Below are 23,808 nucleotides of genomic sequence, written 5' to 3'. Positions count from 1 at the left end.
CTCAACTTTGATGATTTAACTTATTATTTATTTATTTAAACCTTTAATCTCGATTTAAACAACTGCCATGGTTGGCTAATCCAGGCTTAGAACTTTTAAAATAAGTATAAATAACTAGAAAAAACAGTGGGAAACAAGTTTAAAGTTTTCATAACTACATTTACTAGTTAGTAGTAAACCCGGTTCGATTCTTTACACTAACCATAGTAAAACTATGAAAGGATTTTTTAAAAAATGTATTTGACTCATTTAATAACGATTTGTTACTAGTTTTTAACCCTTTCACACAATAAGACTATTTTTGTCTATTTAATGTGAATCAGTTAGCGCCAAGAAAACATATTTTTTAAATTAAAACAAAAAAATGTTTAACGGATTTAATGGAATTTTTGTCGTAAGGTGCAAATGTTCGTTCAACATACTCATGTTTATGGACTACATATCAATGAACGGAACATGAATAATGATTTTATAACTTATTATAACAAAAATGCACTTACCAGGCCTAATATATATCGCATTATAAAATTTAAAAATCAGTTTTACACTTAAAATTATTTTTCAACAATTCTTGAACACAGTACCAAAATAAAACTGACAATTTTCAAAGCCAATAAAAAATAAATGTTGTAACTGAACTTGCTTTAATCTAAACACATTAATAAGAGACACGTTTACGAAGTAATTATTGCAAATACCTCCGATTAGTTATCTAACAATAAATAATTTAGGTGATGATAAGAAATAAAAACTTCAAAACACCCATTGTTTTGATCTACCTCTGTAGACTGTAAATAAGAATAAAGAAAATGTACCAAATATTTGTATTCGCCTTTGTATTCTCATTAAGTCAGAACCATAAAAATACCATTATTTCTCCCTATGTTTGACGCACATCAAAAGTACCATTAGGAGAAAAAGTACCTATATCCCTTTTGACTCTTAAACGCCCGTCAATTTTGAATTTTATAAATACTTCATTTGCGGACATTTTTTTAAAAAAAGTGCTAAAAATCAATTTTTGGTATGAAATATGAGTGATCACAGATTTCGTCGATTTTCCTTAAAATTACAGTATTTACGAAGATATTCAGGTTTATAAATTTCAGTATTGTAGTGGGAGATCATAATAAACTATTAATATGTCTATGGAAATTTATAGAAAAACATTAATTTCAAGTTTCCAAAAAGTACTAAAAAAGGATCGAATTTCAAAAAAGTACCAAATACCTGTCTACTGATTTTTTAAGTAGATAAAGATGTATTTTAATTTTTCTTTTGTATCTAAATTAGTTTTAAATATATGTATAAGGTTACAAATGTACCCGTGAATTTAAAAAAAAAATCATTCTTTGAGAGAGGGGAATATATAAACCAAATTTTAGGTCTTCACCTTCTGGCGTTTGGGCTGGGCGATGTTGAATCAGTCAGTAATGTTACTGGTTTATATATACATATGTATAGATAGACAGATAGAAACACATTAATCTATAAACAAAAAAGTACTCTAGCCAGAGTATTGTAAAAATTGAGTTAAATGCATTTAAATAATTTAGTACTTTTTTTTCACTACACTAGATTTTTCGCATGACATTTCAGCGTATGAGTAATATTGGTCAATAATAACAAGTATACTCAGGAATGAAAAGGTATATTCTATCAAGGTTGACTACTGATTCGAACGGTAGTTTGGCGGTAACAGTTATAAACACTTGTTATAAACACTTTGTCTTAATAAGAAAATTATGTAAATGTTCACAAAATATACTGGTGTTTCAAATTTTACATAAGATTTTCGATTCCGTTAAGCTATACATATATCTGCATCGTTATGTCTGTTGAAATCAACTTTCCAAAGACCCCAAATACTTTTCAAACATGATTAAACAACAATATAACAGGTATAATTTAATTAAAAATAATTAATTAATTAAATATAATAGTAATTACAAAACATTCAAAAATAAAAAAAAATTGGCTCAACAGGGGTCGAACTCGCCACCTCATGGTTAGACTTATGTGGGAGTTGGCTACAAAATAATGCATTCAGGAAGTAGTTACATTTAAAATTGCTGGGGTATAGTTATGACTCTGATCAAAAGTGATTGTATTACATTTTAAGTTCTGCAAATTTCAATAAACTTAAATATTGAAAACAAAAATAGTTATTATCATAATTTAGAATTGTTTCAAGAATAACGGTAACATATTTTAGAAGTAACGGTAATTGCAGTTATTTCGGTAAGTGTATAACGGTGTAACGGTAGCCAAACTTAGAAAAAAATTATTGAAATTGTGAAAATCAAATTAATATTCATATATAAATTTAAATATTTATTTTGAACTAGCGGATAACCGACGTGTGCTACTACGATAAAACAAATTGTTTGTTTTTTTTTTTTGGTGAATAAAAAGAAAACAGGATGCGTATTTAACCCGTTTTGGTAAATTTTTTGACCCTCGGAAGATAAAAAAAACATATTTCTTTATTGATTCTATTTTAATGAAGTGGTATAATAAATTTTTTGTAAAAAAAAGTACCCAAAAGAGGGATCAATCCCCTTATTCGTTCAAATTTCTAAAAAGTTCCAAAATACATTTGAAATTTTTTTAATGGACTACAATTCCATTTAAATTTAATTTCTGGGATATGGATACAAAAAGAAAAAAGTACCAAAACTCGGTGTTCGCCCCTTTTATACCCTTAAAAGTTCAAAAATCAAAAAGTACCACACAACTGTTCACTTACTTTTTGCATACATTCAGATTATGTTGGATTTTTGGTGCTAACTTTATTTGTTATGGAGATGTAAGGATTACGATTTTACAAGTTTTTACCCCCTTACAATTCGAATTTCCAAAAATTTTAAGATACAAATTTTAAAAAGTTCAAAATTAGGAAAAAAAATTTTGTATGGGAAAATCGGCTTCACGAATGGACCAATGCGTACTTTTAGGTGTATAAAACCATCTTCACAAAATTTATTTTCCAATGAAACTGGTTTGGAGCTAATCGGTTGGATGGTTTAAGAGTTTATAGCTTACATACATAGGTAGAAACATTTTTTGTGTTTTATATATATGTATAGGTTTATATAAACAGATTTTGTATGGACATTTTGTTTTATAAACCATTTATAAATTTATTATGAATATGAGGGTTAATGTTCCAAAATATAGAGAATTATACATAGAGACGAGACACTTCGATTTGTCAAACAAAAATACAACAAATCATATGTCTGATACAACAACAAAATACATTGACTAGCATATATTTTGTTGTTGCAAGAGTTAGGTTTTTGACAATTACATCTCGTCTCTTTATTACCCTATGGTTCCAAAACTCAAGTTAATACTGAGAAAATATTATTTACCCCCATTAACACGAAGACTGGTTATGCCTTAACTAATAGTTATACAGTCGGTTAAAATTATTTTTGTATGAAAACTGTCAGTATAACTATTAGTTAAAACATAACCACACTTCGTGTTACTGGGGGTTAAACTGAGAAATCGAAATTTCAAATGCAAACTGAAATTTAACAAAACAATATTTAGAAAATACAAATTTAAATCATGAATTTTGTGTAATTTAATACTTAATTGAGTAAATAAATTTAAAAAAAAATATATAGAACAGTAAGAGGTAATCAGAAATAGTTAAAAATGTTTAATATACATAGGGTATAGTTGTTATCGTAAAAACATTTTCCCATAACAATTTTATCCTTTGCAATAAATCTGCTCTGCTGTTTATGTTTTTAGGTGGGCAGAAATAAATTAAGTGGAAAATTAGTTTTAATATATTTGTATCTATATTTGTACTAGACAAAATAACATGGAATTTCGTTCAAATTTATTTTATTTTATTTAATATCAAATTAAATTTTATCTCTTAACCATTTCATTAAAGTATTCAACTTCAAACATATTGAATTCATTCCTTTAAGAATTTATTCTTTATAGAATTAATTCCTTATCATAAAATAGTTTCATAAAGTTTATTACATAATTAAACTTTTCTTCAATTCAAATCTTCTACTTCATTTTTCATTTTATAAATGATCAAAAGGAACACTAAAACAAATTAAATGAAGAAATTCTATTTTCATTAATGTGTATTTTAGTTAGATTTGAATTAACAAAAACTAAATCATTCATAATGGATTCAAATAGAGCTGATAATTTCTAATTCTGTATTAAGATTTTATTTTTTTTAATTCGACGCTCTATTTAAAGTATTTTTTTTTTAAATATTCCAAGAAAATAAAATTTAAAAAAATAATAATTAATTTAAGAACTCAGCATGTTAAGTCAAGCATTCACTGACACTATTATCATTTAAAAGAAGAAAATGAAATAAAATGAATAAACATTTTAAGGGCTTTTTAATGTATTATGGATTTTTATGTATTATGGTTCCAGTATTACAAATATGGTCCAAATTTTAAATTTTATGGAGAGGTTTTTTTTAAAAATATTTTTAATTAAAATTGTAAATTTTCCACATAATTAATTATAACTCAAAAAGGGTTAGTCCAATATTATTAAAATGAACTTAGAAAAATTTAAATTTATATAACCTTTAATACGTTTATATATTGCGTTTCAATAGGTTCAGTTGTTTCGGAGTTATAATAACAAATAGAAGCAACAAATATATTTTTCACTTGAAAATATCAAATTTTTTTGTATTAAAACAATCATGAAAAATTGAAAACGGCAGACATTTTTCAGATTTATTGCTTTATCGCAATAGCATGTAATAGCAATAAAATGAGACATCGATCATAAAAATCAATAGATTATTTTCGAATTTATTCACAATTAAGTGAATTCGCTCATTTTTTAGTTTTAGTTTTTTGTGGGATATACATAAAATTGAGTAGTTAATGTTCCTCTTACGATGGATTGAATTTTGAAAACATTTTCCCCATGCTATGTACAAATTTTCACATCGAAAATGCATTCGATAGTAACATTCGTGTTTTTTTTTTTGGCAAAACCCTACCTACAATACTGATTCTATTCTTCGGAAAAATATTTGAATTGAATGAGTTTAAATGTATCAAATAGTTGAAAATTTATAATTTATTATTTAAATTTATTACAAGAAATAAAATAAAATAATCAATTATAATTTAAGTCAATCTTTAATATTTTTTTAATTCCAAAGATATTAAAAATTATGTCAGATAGTCATTCATACATACATATGTACATATATTCATATACTAACATTAATTTACCCCTACATTTCACTGACATCATCAAATCAATAACACTTTAATTAAAATATTGTTGTACAAAATTAAATACAAACATTCATATGTAGTACTATGAATGTATTGTAGTATGTACATAATTTACATACAACAAAAAACCATACAAATATTTTCAAAACTAAGTACTAACTCTTGTAATGACATAATATGCAAACACATACATATACTATAATTTACACACATACTTTAACAAATACCTACATATGTATGTATATAGACATGTATGTATTTTGAATTATGAACTTTAATAAAATTAAGATTACTATGGCAACACCTTGCACTCCTACAAAAACACAAACAAATAAATAAATTAACATTCGAAAACAAAAACTAAAAGGTTCTGTTTGGAGCCTAGAGAAATATACATAGAGCGGAAAGTCACCTGTCAAAGACCTAACTCAGTTGTCAAAAACCAAAGCAGTGATAATGTATTATTAAAAAACTATGTTAAAACAAAACATTCGCATGTGTGATTATTTGGAGTAAATTTTTTGTTTTAGTTTTTACTAGTTTCCTTTCTATGTGTATTTATTTCTCTATGGTTTGGATAGTCAGCCTTTTTCTTTCTTATTTTTTTTTTTTGATAAATAAACATTAAAATCATTAAACTAAATAAAAACAAAATGCGCATGTTTACACATTTTCAACAGATTTCAAGTGTAATAGTAGCAACTGTAGCGGCAATGTAATAAAATTTAGTTTCAACGTAAAAGCATTTAGTTTATACAAACTACTAGAGTGGCCACGCTATAAACTCCTAAAGAAATTTACGACCAGAAAAAAGGACACAAAATAAACAAATATTACAGCTACAAGAATGTTGATGTTTTGTTTTTGTAAAATTGGCTAACCACAATATGGCAGCGATAAAAACAACAAGAACAACAAAACAACCAACTATAAGAATTCACATACAATCCATACATACATCAACTTTAACACTAATGATGGCATACAATTTTACAACAAGAACACACAACAGTGCTCTTCACTCATTCACTCGGCCACAAACACACAGTGCAAATAAACACACAATTGCAAAAACAATAACAACAAAAATAACACTAAATTTCAATTAAGCCATAGAGTGGCAAAATAACCAAAACACAAAACACTCTTTTCTCTTTCACACACTCACAAACTAACATACTGCATGCATGTGTTTTGTTTACATTTTTATTAAATTCGTTTCTAGATAACGGTTTAAGCTCATACATTTTCGGGTATTTAGCGAAAGTAAAAGAAGAAAGCAAAATAAAAATATTAAATCAAATTCAAAATAAACACCATAAGATAGAAATGAGAAGTGATCTTTTGTGGCAGGTCATACGATACGTATGAGTTATATTTTCTGTGGCTTTTTAGAGACAAAATAATAAAATTACACATACGAATACGAGCACAAAGTAGAGTGTAGAGAGAAGCACTAGCAAACGTATGATGACACCGGCAAATGAAAGACAATACGAATGATAATAGTACAATTGCAAAAAAAAAAAAAACTGTGAAGAGACACACTCACTCCCCCACTTGCATAAAAGCCGCACAGTGGGTGCAATAGAAAAATAATAAAACAATAAATCTGAATCTTCTAAATTACTGGTTCGATTGTATTTTCCATAAAATATCGATTTCTATATGAAAAACCTGAAATCGACTGTAGTTCCTTTAAAACAGCTTCAATCGAGAAAACGATGATATTCAGTGATCCCTTATATTTTCCACCAAAAGTAAATTTTTGTATGAAAAACCTAATATCGACTGTAGTTCCTCTACAAGAGCTCCAATCGAGAAAAGAATGATAATCTGTGATCCCTTATATTTTCACCAAAAATCGATATTTATATGAAAAACCTAAAATCGACTGTAGTTCCTTTAAAAGAGCTCCAATCGAGAAAAGAATGATAATCTGTGATCCCTTTTATTTTCCACCAAAAGTCGATTTTTATATGAAAAACCTAAAATTGACTGTACTTCCTCTACAAGAGCTCCAATCGAGAAAATGATGATAATCTGTGATCCCTTTTATTTTGCACCAAAAGTCGATTTTTATATGAAAAATCTAAAATCAACTGTAGTTCCTTTAAAAGAGCTCCAATCGATGAAAGGATGATAATTTGTAATCCCTTGTATTTTCCTCCAAAAATCGATTTTTATATGAAAAATCTAAAATCAACTGTAGTTCCTTTAAAATAGCTCTAATCGAGAAAAGGATGATAATCTGTGATCCCTTATATTTTCCACCAAAAATCGATTTGTATATGAAAAACCTAAAATCGACTGTAGTTCCTTTAAAAGAGCTCCAATCGAGAAAAGGAGTATTATCTGTGATCCCTTTTATTTTCAACCAAAAATTGATTTTTATATGAAAAATCTAAAATCGACTGTAGTTCCTTTAAAACAGCTCTAATCCAGAAAAGGATGATAATCTGTGATCCCTTATATTTTCCATCAAAAATCGATATTTATATGAAAAACCTAAAATCGACTGTAGTTCCTTTAAAACAGCTCCAATCGAGAAAACGATGATAATCTGTGATCCCCTTTATTTTCCACCAAAAGTCGATTTTTATATGAAAAACCTAAAATCGAATGTAGTTCCTTTAAAACAGCTCTAATCGAGAAAAGGATGATAATCTGTGATCCCTTATATTTTCCTTCTAAAATCGGATCTAGTTTCTTTAAAACCAATCGAGAAAACGACGATAATCTGTGATCTCTTTTATTTTCCACCAAAAATCGATTTTTATATGAAAAACCTAAAATCGAATGTAGTTCCTTTAAAAGAGCTCTAATCGAGAAAAGGATGATAATCTGTGATCCCTTTTATTTTCAACCAAAAGTCGATTTATATATGAAAAACATAAAATCGAATATAGTTCCTTTAAAATAGCTCTAATCGAGATAAGGATGATAATCTTTGATCCCTTATATTTTCCATAAAAAATCGATTTTTATATGAAAAATCTAAAATCAATTGTAGTTCCATTAAAACAGCTCCAATCGACGAAAGGATGATAATCTGTGATCCCACATATTTTCCACCAAAAGTCGATTTTTTTATGAAAAACCTAAAATCGACTGTAGATCCTTTAAAAGAGCTCCAATCGAGAAAAGGAGGATAATCTGTGATCATTATATTTTCCATCAAAAATCGATATTTATATGAAAAATCTAAAATCAACTGTAGTTCCTTTAAAATAGCTCTAATCGAGAAAAGGATGATAATCTGTGATCCCTTATATTTTCCACCAAAAATAAATTTTTATATGAAAAACCTAAAATCGGCTCTAGTTCCTTTTAAAGAGCTCCAATCGAGAAAACGATGATATTCAGTGATCCCTTTTATTTTCCACCAAAAGTCGATTTTTATATGAAAAACCTAAAATCGACTGTAGTTCCTTTAAAACAGCTCTAATCGAGAAAAGGATGATAATCTGTGATCCCCTTTTATTTCCACCAAAAATAAATTTTTATATGAAAAACCTAAAATCGACTGTAGTTCCTTTAAAACAGCTCTAATCGAGATAAGGATGATAATCTTTGATCCCTTATATTTTCCATCAAAAATAGATTTTTATATGAAAAACATAAAATCGACTGTAGTTCCTTTAAAACAGCTCCAATCAAGAAAAGCATGATATTCTGTGATTCCTAATATTTTCCACCAAAAGTCAATTTTTGTATGAAAAACCTAATATTGACTGTAGTTCCTTTAAAACAGCTCTAATCCAGAAAAGGATGATAATCTGTGATCCCTTATATTTTCCACCAAAAATCGATTTGTATATGAAAAACCTAAAATCGACTGTAGTTCCTTTAAAAGAGCTCCAATCGAGAAAAGGAGTATAATCTGTGATCCCTTTTATTTTCCACCAAAAATTGATTTTTATATGAAAAATCTAAAATCGACTGTAGTTCCTTTAAAACAGCTCTAATCCAGAAAAGGATGATAATCTGTGATCCCTTATATTTTCCACCAAAAATCGATTTTTATATGAAAAACTTAAAATCGACTGTAGTTCCTTTAAAATAGCTCCAATCGAGAAAAGGAGGATAATATGTGATTCATTATATTTTCCATCAAAAATCGATATTTATATGAAAAACCTAAAATCGACTGTAGTTCCTTTAAAAGAGCTCCAATCGAGAAAAGGATGATAATCTGTGATCCCTTGTCCAATCGAGAAAAGGAGGATAATATGTGATTCATTATATTTTCCATCAAAAATGATTTTTATATGAAAAACATAAAATTGACTGTAGTTCCTTTAAAACAGCTCTAAAAGAGCTCTAATCGAGAAAAGGATGATAATCTGTGATCCCTTTTATTTTCAACCAAAAGTCGATTTATATATGAAAAACATAAAATCGAATATAGTTCCTTTAAAACAGCTCTAATCGAGATAAGGATGATAATCTTTGATCCCTTATATTTTCCATCAAAAATAGATTTTTATATGAAAAACATAAAATCGACTGTAGTTCCTTTAAAACAGCTCTAATCGAGAAAAGGATGATAATCTGTGATCCCTTTTATTTTCCACCAAAAATAGATTTTTATATGAAAAATTTAAAATCGACTGTAGCTCTTTAAAAGAGCTCCAATCGAGAAAACGACGATAATCTGTGATCTCTTTTATTTTCCACCAAAAATCGATTTTTATATGAAAAACCTAAAATCTACTGTAGTTCCTTTAAAAGAGCTCCAATCGAGAAAAGGAGGATAATCTGTGATCCCTTATATTTTCCATCAAAAATAGATTTTTATATGAAAAACCTAAGATCGACTGTAGTTCCTCTACAAGATCTCCAATCAAGAAAAGGATGATAATCTGTGATCCCTTATATTTTCCACCTAAAATCGGATCTAGTTTCTTTAAAATCAATCGAGAAAAGGATGATAATTTCTGATCCCTTATATTTTCCACCAAAAATCGATTTTTATATGAAAAACCTAAAATCGACTGTAGTTCCTTTAAAAGAGCTCCAATCGAGAAAACGACGATAATCTGTGATCCCTTATATTTTCCACCAAAAATCGATTTTTGTATGAAAATCCTAAAATTGGCTCTAATCTGTGATCCCTTTTATTTTCAACCAAAAGTCGATTTATATATGAAAAACATAAAATCGAATATAGTTCCTTTAAAACAGCTCTAATCGAGATAAGGATGATAATCTTTGATCCCTTATATTTTCCATCAAAAATAGATTTTTATATGAAAAACATAAAATCGACCGTAGTTCCTTTAAAAGAGCTCTAATCGAGAAAAGGATGATAATCTGTGATCCCTTTTATTTTCCACCAAAAATAGATTTTTATATGAAAAATTTAAAATCGTCTGTAGCTCTTTAAAAGAGCTCCAATCGAGAAAACGACGATAATCTGTGATCCCTTATATTTTCCAACAAAAATCGATTTTTATATGAAAAACCTAAAATCGGCTCTAGTTCCTTTAAAACAGCTCCAATCGAGAAAAGGATGATAATCTGTGATCCCTTATATTTTCCAACAAAAATCGATTTTTATATGAAAATCCTTAAATCGGCTCTAGTCCTTTAAAACAGCTACACCTTGTATCTAAATTAGAATGAAAGAAAGGCAATGGAATCCCACTGTGCGCCCTCAACAATAGAGGAATATAGTTGCAACAACAAGAGCTTCTAGTATGCCAGTTGTTTGCTTAAATTACAAGCAAAGGTCGAACAAAAAGCCATACATTCATTTATACGCATATAAACACTCATACTTTTTGAAATAAATAAATAAAAAAAATAAGCACACACATATGAAACCCATACAAATACTTAGATTCAGCCAATATATTATTTAACTCTATAGTTAAAGAATCCCTTTTTATTCACCTGTGTTTATTAGTCGTACATTTTGTTTTTTTTTTTCTTTTTTTTTGCGTTCTATCTGCCCTTTGTTATTTGTGTCTGTTTGTATGTTTCATTTTCCTTTTTTTTCTTCTTCATTTTTTTCTGTTTTTATTTGAAAACATAACAGTAGAAATTGCAGCTAAATTAACATTTTATGTGACAAATCAATGAAGCATACTTACTGGGGTTTTAAGCCTGTGTGGGTGTATATAACCGGATGTACATTTACAGTGTTGTATCTCTTAATTATGATCGATTTGTACAATTTACTCACAACAAAGTTTTCGATAACACCAACAACAAAAATTAAAAAGAAATGTACCATTGTTAACTTTTAATCGATTTCGGAACGGATTTTCATTATCCGATTTACCACAAATTAAGATCCGTCACCAGTCACATAACTAGTTCTGAGTCAATTACCGTTCTCCAATGGTATTGTAGGAGTCTAGTCAATTAGTTACTTTCTTCTTCAACTTTAAATTAGTCTGGTTAATAATACGCTACACACTGTATTCGGTTTTTTAAATTCCACTCTATATGTTTTCATTTTAAAGTTCTAATGTTAGGGGATGTACAAATAATCCACATACACACATTCTGTCTGTTGTGCCCTGGTCTGGTCTGAGGTTGTCTGTCCACACCTGGCGAACAAACAAAAATGTAAAAAAAAATCGTAAAAGAAAACATACACACTGCCACAAAATATTAAAAAAAAGGAAAACAACAAAAAGCAAACATTTAAGGGGCAAACTTTAATAAAGATATTTTCGCTTGTTTTACATTTTACACGTAAATGTGTGTCTACATGGATGCGTGTGCAGGAGCATGAGTGTCCTTTGTATAAAGACCAATTTGTAATTATAAACGTTTTTTTTTTTTGCTATTGTTGTTGTTATTTTTGTTACATTTGTGTTTTTTGTTTTGTTCTTGTAATTTTTACAAAAACAAAAAAGTCTCTTTTAGTAAAATACGCTTGAGTTTGTAGATTTGTCCGTCCGTTTAACTGTATAGTATTGCTTTTGTGTCATACAGTTCATTCATTCATACATTTGGGGGTCATTCTTTATACTTTGGGGAGATTTAATTTTTTGTTTTTCCTTTCCTTCCTTTCAGTTTTTGTTTTGTATTTTTTTTTTTTTTGAAGCCACTCAATGTCTGGTTAAGACATTTATATGTTTGTACATTTGTCTGAATTTGGTTGGGTATGGCTGTGTGTATGTTGCACAGTGGAAACTTGCTGAAGCTACAATTACACCGGGAAACAAAATCTAAAATATTTTAGAGGCTTTTTAAACCACTACACAATTTTGATGTATTGTGGTTCCATTAGTACAAATATGTTCCAAATTTTTAATTCTATGGAAAGGTATTTTAAAAAAAGAAATATGTAAAAGAAATTGTGAATTTTTTTAGACGTTTCTCCACATAATTAATGATAGCTCAAAAACGTTTACTCCGATATTATTAAAATAAACTCAGAAAAATTGAAATTTATATAATCTGTTTATATATTGCGTTTTAATCGGCTCAATAGTTTCGGAGTTATAATAACAAATTTAAGCAAAAAAATATATTTTTTAAGTGAAAATAGCAAATTTTGGTGGTTTAAAAAACTCATGAAAAATCGAAAACGTTGGAATTGTTCAGGTCTATACTTTATTACAAAGCCACATAGAATAGCAATAAAAAGAGATATCTATCATAAAAATCTATTGAATCTTTTCGAATTTATTCACAATTAAGTGAATTCGCTCATTTTCAAAAATTTTTTTTTTTTTTTGTTTGATATGCATAAAATTGAGTAGTTAATGTTCTTATTTCAATTGATTGAATATCGAAAACATTTTTCCCATACTATGTACAAATTTTCACATATATATTATGTTTCAAACGGCTCAGTAGTTTCGGAGTTATAATAACAAATTGAAGCAAAAAAATATATTTTTTACGTGAAAATATCAAATTTTTTGTTTTAAAAAAATCATGAAAAATCAAAAACGGTAGAAATTATTCAGATTTATTTATTTATCGTAAAGCTACATGTAATAGCAACAAAATGAGATATCGATCATAAAAATCGATTGAGTCTTTTCGAATTTATTCGCAATTAAGCGAATTCGCTCATTTTCACAAATTTTATGTTTTTTGTTTGATATGCATAAAATTGAGTAGTTAATGTTCTTCTTTCGATTGATTGAATTTTGAAAACATTTTCCCCATACTATTTACAAATTTTCACATATATATTGCGTTTCAATCGGTTTAGTAGTTTCGGAGTTATAATAATTAATTGAAGCAAAAAAAATATATTTTTTACGTGAAAATATCAAATTTTTTGTTTTAAAAAAATCATGAAAAATCGAAAACGTTAGAAATTATTCAGAATTATTTCTTTATCGTAAAGCCACATGTAATAGGAACAAAATGAGATATTGATAATAAAAATCGGTGGATTCTTTTCGAATTTATCCACAATTAAGTGAATTCGCTCATTTTCACAAATTTTTTGTTTTTTGTTTAATATGCATAAAATTGAGCAGTTAATGTTTCATGAGTTTTTTAAAAAAATTGCTATTTTGACGTAAAATTAGGGTTTTTAATTTCCCAACCTTTTTTGATTCCGGGGAATCAGTACATTTTATCTACATTCCCGGGTACCCGGCTATTCCCGAAATATATAATGATACTGTAAATTAGGAATATTATAGCCAAATTTCATATAAAAACTTAGTGTTATAATTACTAAATATCAGAGCTTCGAATTAATTAATAAAATTTGAGCTTAGTTCACTATAATCTTAAACCATAATTTAAAAATATTAGCCTTTCATTCCATAAATCCATTCCTAGTATTTAATTTTTTAGATTCATTTCAAAGCCTTTGTTTAAACTGAATTAATTTTAATGTTAATTAATAACAGAATTTATTCAAACTTTGATTAAATTTTTGTTAAATCAATTCATTTACAAAATTAATTGAAAAAATTGTCTTAAAACTTTTTGAACTAGATTTTAATTGAAGAAAAATTTTATCATTTAATACATTTTTGAAGCTATTTTGTTATGGCTTTGAAGAAGAAATTTAAAGAAATTAGAATGATTCAATAAGAAATAACTTCTATAAATAATGAATTCTCTTTTTAAATTTTCATACGAAAAACCCCAAATAAATAATAATAATAATAATAATAATAATAATAATAATAATAATAATAATAATAATAATAATAATAATAATAATAATAATAATAATAATAATAATAATAATAATAATAATAATAATAATAATAATAATAATAATAATAATAATAATAATAATAATAATAATAATAATAATAATAATAATAATAATAATAATAATAATAATAATAATAATAATAATAATAATAATAATAATAATAATAATAATAATAATAATAATAATAATAATAATAATAATAATAATAATAATAATAATAATAATAATAATAATAATAATAATAATAATAATAATAATAATAATAATAATAATAATAATAATAATAATAATAATAATAATAATAATAATAATAATAATAATAATAATAATAATAATAATAATAATAATAATAATAATAATAATAATAATAATAATAATAATAATAATAATAATAATAAGCGGATATAAGTAAAAAACTGTAAAAAACTTTTCACTGTTTTTTGGTGAAAAAAATAGAGTTGTAACTTGTTTTCTATGTATTTTCGTCAGTTTTTAATTCCCATCAATTTGTTATTATAACTCCGAAACTACTGAGCCGATTAAAACGGCTTAAAGTTTATGTAAGTTTATTTTAATTATATCGAACTAACCATTTTTGACTTATCATTAATTATGATATTTTTAGCATTTTTGTACTTAGGTAGCCATGGAGCATCAAATCTATATAGGGTTATTCAAGCCTTTTTTTTTGCTGGTTCTTACTAGTTCCAAATTTGTTTAAACTTGGTACACAGATTTTTTATGGTCAATCGGTTTATATTTGGCACACTGTGGGACATGGTTCTAAATCAGTGAACAACACAAACAAAACATGCCACATTAGTAATTGTTTATATTGATAATTTTAGAAAGTTTCGCTCACATTCGTGTTGTGTTACTTTAAATTTGTTGCAATGGGATACATATGAGATGAATACGTACAGATGCCAAACTCATCATCTAGAGCAGTGTTCGGCAAATAGAGAACATGTTTTATATTAACATTTAATACACATTCTGACCAATTATTAATTGTGATTTGTATCCCCTGATATCTATAAGTGCCGATCACAGATCTAGAGCTATTCAAAGTTTTGTAACCAGCTTGAGCTATATTTCCAATCGTAACCACTGTCAGTATTTGTCAGTATGTGTATGTGTATATATTAGGATAAGTGTATTTGTATTTGTATTTAGTTGCAAAACGATGATGTTGCATGAGTAAGTTTCTATGTTCGTTTTATGTACGTTTTGTAGCAAATAAAAACAAATGAGGCATTAATTTACTGCGCCACTTACCTGATGTACATACATACGTATAAATACAGACACACAAATACTTTTACACAACAACAATTGCACACATCCATACATATATAAACTCTACACACAAATACTTGAAAAATAAATATTTGTTTACCACTTGTTTGTTAACATACGAGTCCTTATTCCTTTTTATTATAATGGCTGGTTTTTATTTTTTTTTTTTGTTCAACACAAAACGTTTGTAACTGAAGCGTTTTTGTTTTTCTACTTCTTCTTCTTTGAAAATTGACAATTTAAAAAAACAACATTCAAATTCAAATATTTAATCCTTTAGGTTTTATATCATTTACATCCATATATGTATTTATTTGGTTTGATTATTATTGGTTTTTATAGTCCTTGCGGGAGTAATGATGCTGATGATGAGGAGCATAAAATGACGGTTTAAAATATAAATTATTGACATTTTTAATAATGAATGAATGGAAATGCAAATTAATTTTTTTAAGAAGCGTATTTTTTATGTTTAATGATTCGAATATTTAAATTGTTAAATAATATAAAGGCTTTAATAATATATAGGGCAATAGTAATAATAATAGATTGACAATTTAAGCAGTCATAAAAACTCCATCAAAATCTAAAAAAAGAATCTGTGATATTTTCCATCAAAAGTTTATTTTTATTTAAAAATCCTAAAATCTACTGTAGTTTCTTAAAAAGAAGTCACAATCTAAGATTATTTACATTTTCCATCAATAATTGATTTTTATATGAAAAACCTAAAATTGGTTGTAGTTCCTTAAAAAGAGGTCCAATCGAGAAAAGAATCGCTTATATTTTCAAAAAAAATAGATTTTTATATGAAATTTCACTGATAAAAATGTAGTTCCTTATAAAGAAGTCCAATCGAGAAAAGGTTGAAAATCTGTGATCACTTGAAAATCGATTTTTATATTAAAAGCCAAAAATTGGCTGTACTTCATTAAAAAGAGGTCCAATTGAGGATCATAATGGACATCTCTTTAAGGAACCATAAAAATAGGTCCAATCGAGGCCGGATGATTTCATCTTATGTAAAACCCAGGTAACTGAGAATGCTGATCCACAGGATTTTCATTTACCTGGGTATTACCTTCTATACATACGCAATGGAGTTGTGTACCAGTGCCAGCAATCTGCACATAAGCCAGCAATCCTTAGCCATATGTGCAGAATTTAACTTTCTCTGGGCTAAATTGGACATCAGGACACACTATTTTCACTTCGGATTTCTTTATAGAAATCCAAATATTTGATGGGATATTACACTATCAAGCTTTCCAAGTCCATATTAAAGATTCTTGAGAGTTGTCCGAGCAGTGAAATTGTAGTTGCTGGTGATTTCAACATTCACAACTCCTCTTGGCTTCGCCACACTGGTCACACGACTACAGAAGGCCACTCTTGGATTATTGCAACATTTCCGCTCTCGGAACTTCGAAATGTTCAATTAAATTTGTATCTAAGAAAAGTCACGTTGGGCTGAGCTCAACGATTTCTTTGTTTCCTACACAAAAACGTCAATGCCATGGCGAAAATGGTTGAGAAAATAATCATGTTGGGAATGAAGACTTTCATTCCTTCAAAGAAATTTTCGATTAGACCTAGACAAAAATCTTGGTTTAATTAGACGTGCAAAATAGCAAAATCAGATTCAGAGAGGAAGCAGTGAGAACTTGGCTCAATAACCAGAACACAGAAACTGATTCGCTACGCAATAAAGCAAGATCTTGGTGTATCAAAGTACTATGGCGCGAAAAAGCTCTATACTGCTCTATTACTGCTTCCAGGGGTAGATAAAGAGTAAAGGATAATGTTAGTTCCTCAATTCCGACTCTTTTAAATGATGACCAAACATTCACTTACGCGGTCAATAAAGCTAACCATTTAGCTGAACTATTCGCAATTAATTCTCAATTGCCGGAGAGTGATCAACCACTTCCCGAACTCGTAAGAGTATTAGTGACTATGCCAAATATATTCTTGCGAGCTCGTGCTGTAAGAAAAGGTTTTATCGGATCTCAACGTAAATAAGTCTCCTAATCCAGATAGCATACCAGAGCTGGTCTTGAAGCGACGTTAGCTCGTCCATTAGCTTACATTTTCAGCACTTCATACCGCTGCTGGCGTATTACCTAATAAGGTAGAGGCTAATAATCTTGGAAATTACCGTCCAATACCAATTTGTTCTGCACTTTCCAATGTTATGGAATCTCATCAAACGAGTTCAAAATAAATTCAGGGGTACCGCAAGGTTCCTTTCTTTCTCCTACTCTATTTCGTATTTTTCTAAATGAACTACTACGTCAAACTTCCAACACTATCTATTCCCATGGTAGGCGTTCATATTGTTCAGGTTACGATGATTTTCGTCAAACTACCCGAATGTGAACAAAAGAGCGTAATAGAGCGTAAAAATACACACAATTCATTCAGTTTCTTGATGTTGTTGTGGATATTTTATTTTTTACCCAAAAGAGCACACAAATTAAATGTCTCTTTTTGCCTACCAATGATCTATTCTTTTGCAGATGACAGCAACATTTGCCATTCGTATTCATTCAGTTACAGTCCAAGCCTTTCGAAGATTGGAGCAATGAGGCAAAACATGAATGATTTTCTTAATCGGGAACTTCAGACAATCTCTGAATGGGGTCGTGCGAATAGGTTCGCTTTCAACGCTCGCAAGACTCAGTGATGGATGTTGATAAAAAAAACGAACGACAGACCATCTCACTTCACCTGTATTTATGGGTGATGCAAATATTGTGGAATCAGACGCTCCTGATGTTCTGGGCAGGAGAACACAATGTGATATCCGCTGGTCTAAGTGTCAAAAGAATAAATGCTTCTTTTGTCTCGGATTTCTGGAACGGTATAGGAATTACTTCACTCCATCTGATCTCCTAAGACCCCTTTCACACTAGGCAATTTAGTTGCGCAAGTCTCTTGTGTTTGTCAGAGGTAAGGTAGGGTTAAGGAGAAGAAAATTTGACATGCTATTTTGTTGTTGGGCAAGAGAGTTGCGCAACTAAATTGCCTAGTGTGGAAGGGATCTAACTATTTACACCACCTATATCCGACCGAAAATGGAATACAACTCCCATATATGGGCCGGTGCTTTAAAGTCTATTACATAGGTTCTCGACCGTGTACGGGAGAGGGCGAAGGTGATTATTGTTGAAAGTAGGGTATCCAACTCTATTGATTCGCTGAAGCACCGTCGCAATGTGGGCTGCGTTTCACTGTTCTATCAGTACTACAATGGAATGTGTTCTGCTGAAATTAGGGAACTTGTTGCTAATACCTCCAGATTTTTAAGTTACGTAATAAACGTTTTTCATCAAGAATACATCCCTTTGTGGTCGTTTGGCCTGAGTGCTAGTCCAAGAAGAAGAAAAAAATAAAAGAAATTATGATTCTGTGATCACTTACATATATTTTCCATCAAAAATCGATTTTTATATGAAAAATCTAAAATCAACTCTAGTTCCTTAAATAAAGTTCTAATTGAGAAAAGGATGACAATCTGTGATCACTTAAATTTTCCATAAAAAATCGATTTTTATATGAAAAACCTAAAATCGGCTTTAAAGGTAATTTAGAATTGCCCCCAATACAAGCTTAAGGAAAACATCAAAAGACTATTTATTATGATTGTTTATATATTTTAAATAGTTATTAAATTAATTGTATATTTTATAACATCAAGCACAATTTTAGCATTTTAATGTAGTTATGTACATAACAATTTTCCTTTAGTTCCTTATTAGTCGATAGCAGCCATTTTGATTTTAGTCCAACATTAAAAGGCCATTGATATAGTAGACTAAAACCAAACTATTGATGTGATTATTGCAATTGCAATCAATTTTACTTTCGCCATTAAAAAATAAACACAAACATTCGTTTTCTTGTGGCCAATTAGAAACTGTAACTAAATTGTGCCAATTCATAAATTCAACATAACCAAATAGACCGCAAATAACATCTGGAAATGCAAAGAATTTACAATTAGTTAGATAGATATGTATGTATGTACCTTAAATAGTATGTTTTTTTCTACTCTTATTTTAAATAAAACAGGTGGTTCTTTTAAAACAGGACTAATACTGAAGCAGAGATTTGTAATTTTTTTCATCAATTTTGGAAATTCAAATATTAAACTAATTAGTGTTAAATTTTGCTAACCCCCTGTCTATACCTGATAAATTTTTATCATGATAAATGTCAAAATGGTTGTCAAAATAAAAAATTATCAGGTACAGTATCCATTTATTAGTATTATTGCTTCGTTATGTCAAACAAATCGACTTTGGATTTCTCGACTTCGATCATATTACTCATACTCTTAGAGTCATTTGGACTCATCTATTCATATTTTGTTGTTGTTTTTAATTTCGAAAAACCGAAATGTTCAAAATCGGGAGACCCAAAAAATGTCTGTTAATTTCTGGAATTCCAATTTAACTAACAATTGCCAAAATCCGGACCATAGAGAAATGCATATAGAGCGGAAACTGGAAAATTACTCAAAATAATCACACATAGGAATGTTGTTTTTATCATAGAGAAACATAGAGCGGAAACACGAAAAAAACTCAAACCAAAAAATTACTCAAAATAATTACACATACGAGTGCTGTTTTTACATAATTTTTTCTACTAATACATTCTCACCACTTAGGTTTCTGACAACTGAGTTAGGTATTTGACAGGAGAGTTTCCGCTCTATGTCTATTCTCTATGGTTCTTGTTTTCACATATTTTTTTACTAATACATTCTCACAACTAAGGTTTTTGACAACTGAGTTAGGTCTTTGACAGGAGAGTTTCCGATCTATGTTTAATTTAGCTATGATCCGAACATTTATTTTTAATTGATTTTTTTTCTTTCGGATCCTGTCATTAGAGTATCTCCTGTTTTTTAAATTATTGTTATTTTGTGTGATTTTTTTGTTATTTATTGTACATATATTTTTTTGTTTATGTGTACTTACTTTGCTCCAAATATAAATCTCTGTAAACATCTGGTATATTAAGATGACGTAGAACATTTTGCTCACGATAAACTTGTGTACATTTCTGACTTGCCAAAATTTCATAAGCTGTTTGTGAGCCCAATGTTGGTGCACATATGTGATGCATGAAAACGTATAAAAGTAAAATTCTGGAAAAAAGGAAACATTAAATTCTACTTTCCATATGCATATTGTATATAAATTTATGTATGATGGTTTATATATTTTTAGTTTAAATTGATATAAAATGTATAATTTTGAATCATAAATTATTGTTGATGGTAAAACTCGTCTACTTCCCCACAACCGTGTAAATACCACTTGTTGTGTAAATACCAACAAAGCTTCATATGCGGGAAGTTTTGCTTTAGTTCTTTAATTTGAAAAGAAGTGCCGCTGAAACATTGGAAGCTAATCAAGCAGCAATTTCAAAACGTTTGCGAGCAGCAGGATTTATCCAAAAGCAAGAAAATTGGGTACCATACGAATTGAAGCCGAGAGACCAGCTTAAGCGTTATAAAAGAAAAACATGTTTGCACCGAATCATTACTTGCGATGAAAAATTGATCCATTACAATAACAAAAACCCGAAGAATAACACCTGGAATCGACACCAAAGCCAAATATCCATGGTGCTAAGGCAATGCTCTGTGCAAAAAGGTCCCATCTATAAATCTGACCAGACCATCATTACATTGTACCTGTAGCAAACACAACTGATTCGTTTGAAGCGAGCATTGGCAGAAAAACGCCAGACATGAAACCTTAATATTCCACCATGACAACGCTCGGTCTCATGTTGCAATACCTGTTTTGCCTCACCAAAATAAAAGCTAAAAATATTAAAAAATCCCGCATTTTTTAGTAATACGCGCAATATATAATAGTAAATATGAGGAGCCACAGAACAAAAGTTGCTTTTTCGATTTTTTTTACAAATGTATTTTTTGGTATTTTTAGAATATTTGGGTTAAAATCTTCTAGAAAGAAATCAATTTCCCAAAATTTTTAAATTTTCAAAAAAGTACCTTTTGTTCTGCGGCTCCTCATATCTTCTATAATTAATAAATTTTCTGAATTATCTTAAATGTATATAAAATAATATAATAAATACGAAGTTTTTAGTAGTTTGAGTTGAATTTAGTTTATAAATTATGTTCCAATTCGATGATTTTTGCATTCCTCTAAAAGTATTCGAAAACGAGTACTATTTTTTGTCTCGTTCGTGATAACATCTATATTGCTAATATATTGGAAACAGCGAAACTACAAAAAATATCTTCTGCACTAAACATATTGCAAAAAATATAAATAAGAAAAGAAATAGTGTTCAGATTTCTTCAAAGCTGTACGAATGTCGCGTTCGGGACCGAAAGTTGGACCCCTTTCACACTAGGCAATTTAGTTGCGCAAGTCTCTTGCCCAACAACAAAACAGCATGCAAAATTGTCTTCTCCTCAACCCGACATTACCTCTGACATCAACAAACACAAGAGACTTGCGCAACTAAATTGCCTAGTGTGAAAGGGGTCTTGGGCAATTAAAATTATAATTCTTGTTGTTTCCATTTGTAAAAGTATCAATCTCTAACTAATTAAATTAATTTATTAAATTTTACCTTAATTCACTAAAATCTAAATTCGTAATTAAAAAATTTCTTTTCCAAAATCTAATTCTTAAGCTTCATTCAAAGGCTTTTATTTAAATAGAATTCTTTCATCGTTGAATTAATTCATGGTGGAATTGATTTATAACAGAATTCATTCAAGCTTTGAATGATTAAATTTGTGTTAATTCAAATCTAATCCAAAGTGAATTTAAAATATTTTCTTCATTTAATTGGTTATGTTTTTAATCATTTATAAAATGAAATGAAAACAATCGACTTATGATTTGAATTGAAGAAAAATTAAGACATTCAAAAAATTTTATTAAGATATTTTGTAATGGATTTGAATTAAAGAAATTAATTAATCAGGAATTAATTCTATAAATAATGAATTATTAAAGGAATGAATTCAATACGTTTGAAGTACTTAGAAATTAAGACAACGCATTAATAAGTGCTGAACTAATTGAATTAGGAATTAATCCTTGGATTAGTTGTTTACTTTTCTGACAGCCTGGACATTTTTGCCATTTTTACAAAATATGAAAAAATATGTATTTTTTAATAATTTGTATAACTTACTGATGCATGCGCTGATAACCAAATGTAGGCATGTCACTGATCATCAAATCAATGCAGGCTTTAGGCACTTTACAACTCGAATTCAGTGAAGCAAATATAGCCAGACATTCATCGGACTGTGTAATATTAGGATTACCAATGCCAACCAATTTGGCGTAGTCCTTAACTAGAGATTTATATTCAAAATGTGTATCAATATGACGCTGCTTAAGGACAGGCGGAATCAGCATAACATTTCTCTGGAACACATTATCTAAAACTGAAAAAATAATACATACTTATTTAATTACAAAAATGTCTACATCAAATTCCAACTTACTTGTTTTATGCACACTCTCAAAGTCTGCATCCTCCGTCTGGCGTATGATGTGATTAAGTTTTTTTACGATTTTATAATAGACCTGTTGCTCATAGCGATTGGATTCGTAGTAACGTTGTCTCTCTGAATTCAAGCAACAAAAAAAAACCCTTAACATTTTGAAGCATTTTAATGTTGTATGTAGTAATATTAAAAGCACTTACGTTTTATTAAAAATTCACTTAAAATGGCGGTAAATTGAATGTTGACATTTAAATCGTTGCTCTTTTCCAATTTGTTCAACAGTTGCATTATACTTTGCACTAGAAATCCTTTCGATATAGTCTTTTGTGTTATCCTTACCGCTGCACACATTTGTGTTCCTACAACGGTCAATAGTATGAGACAATAAAGTGTTTGTTTTATAATCAACATCTCGCTTTTGGGTCTGTCGATGGACTATTTCGTTGGCCATAAAACTCCACAATTGTAACTTCTGTTTTCTGTATTTCAAATTCAATGTTTTGTTGCTGGCTGCCACTATGATGATGATGATGCTGATGTGTGATTGTGATGTTTTCGTATGTAAATCAATT

General features: G+C 28.7%; 1 protein-coding gene across 1 annotated transcript; it reads right to left on the bottom strand.

The window, feature by feature from the left end:
• Window positions 1-19,472: 19,472 nt before the first annotated feature.
• LOC135961753 (uncharacterized) lies at window positions 19,473-23,808 on the bottom strand. The gene is made up of 5 exons (XM_065513315.1): window positions 23,437-23,808; window positions 23,234-23,356; window positions 22,915-23,173; window positions 20,703-20,872; window positions 19,473-19,693 (listed from the first exon to the last, which is right to left on the bottom strand). Exons 1-5 carry the CDS (start codon window positions 23,645-23,647, stop codon window positions 19,497-19,499), a joined length of 960 nt encoding a protein of 319 aa, XP_065369387.1. The 5' UTR covers window positions 23,648-23,808; the 3' UTR covers window positions 19,473-19,496.

This window comes from Calliphora vicina, chromosome 5 (genome assembly GCF_958450345.1).
Source record: "Calliphora vicina chromosome 5, idCalVici1.1, whole genome shotgun sequence".
NCBI classification, from domain to species: Eukaryota; Metazoa; Arthropoda; class Insecta; order Diptera; family Calliphoridae; genus Calliphora; species Calliphora vicina.
The sequence above is the reverse complement of the archived record's forward strand: the minus strand, read 5'-3'. Positions and strand labels throughout refer to the sequence as shown.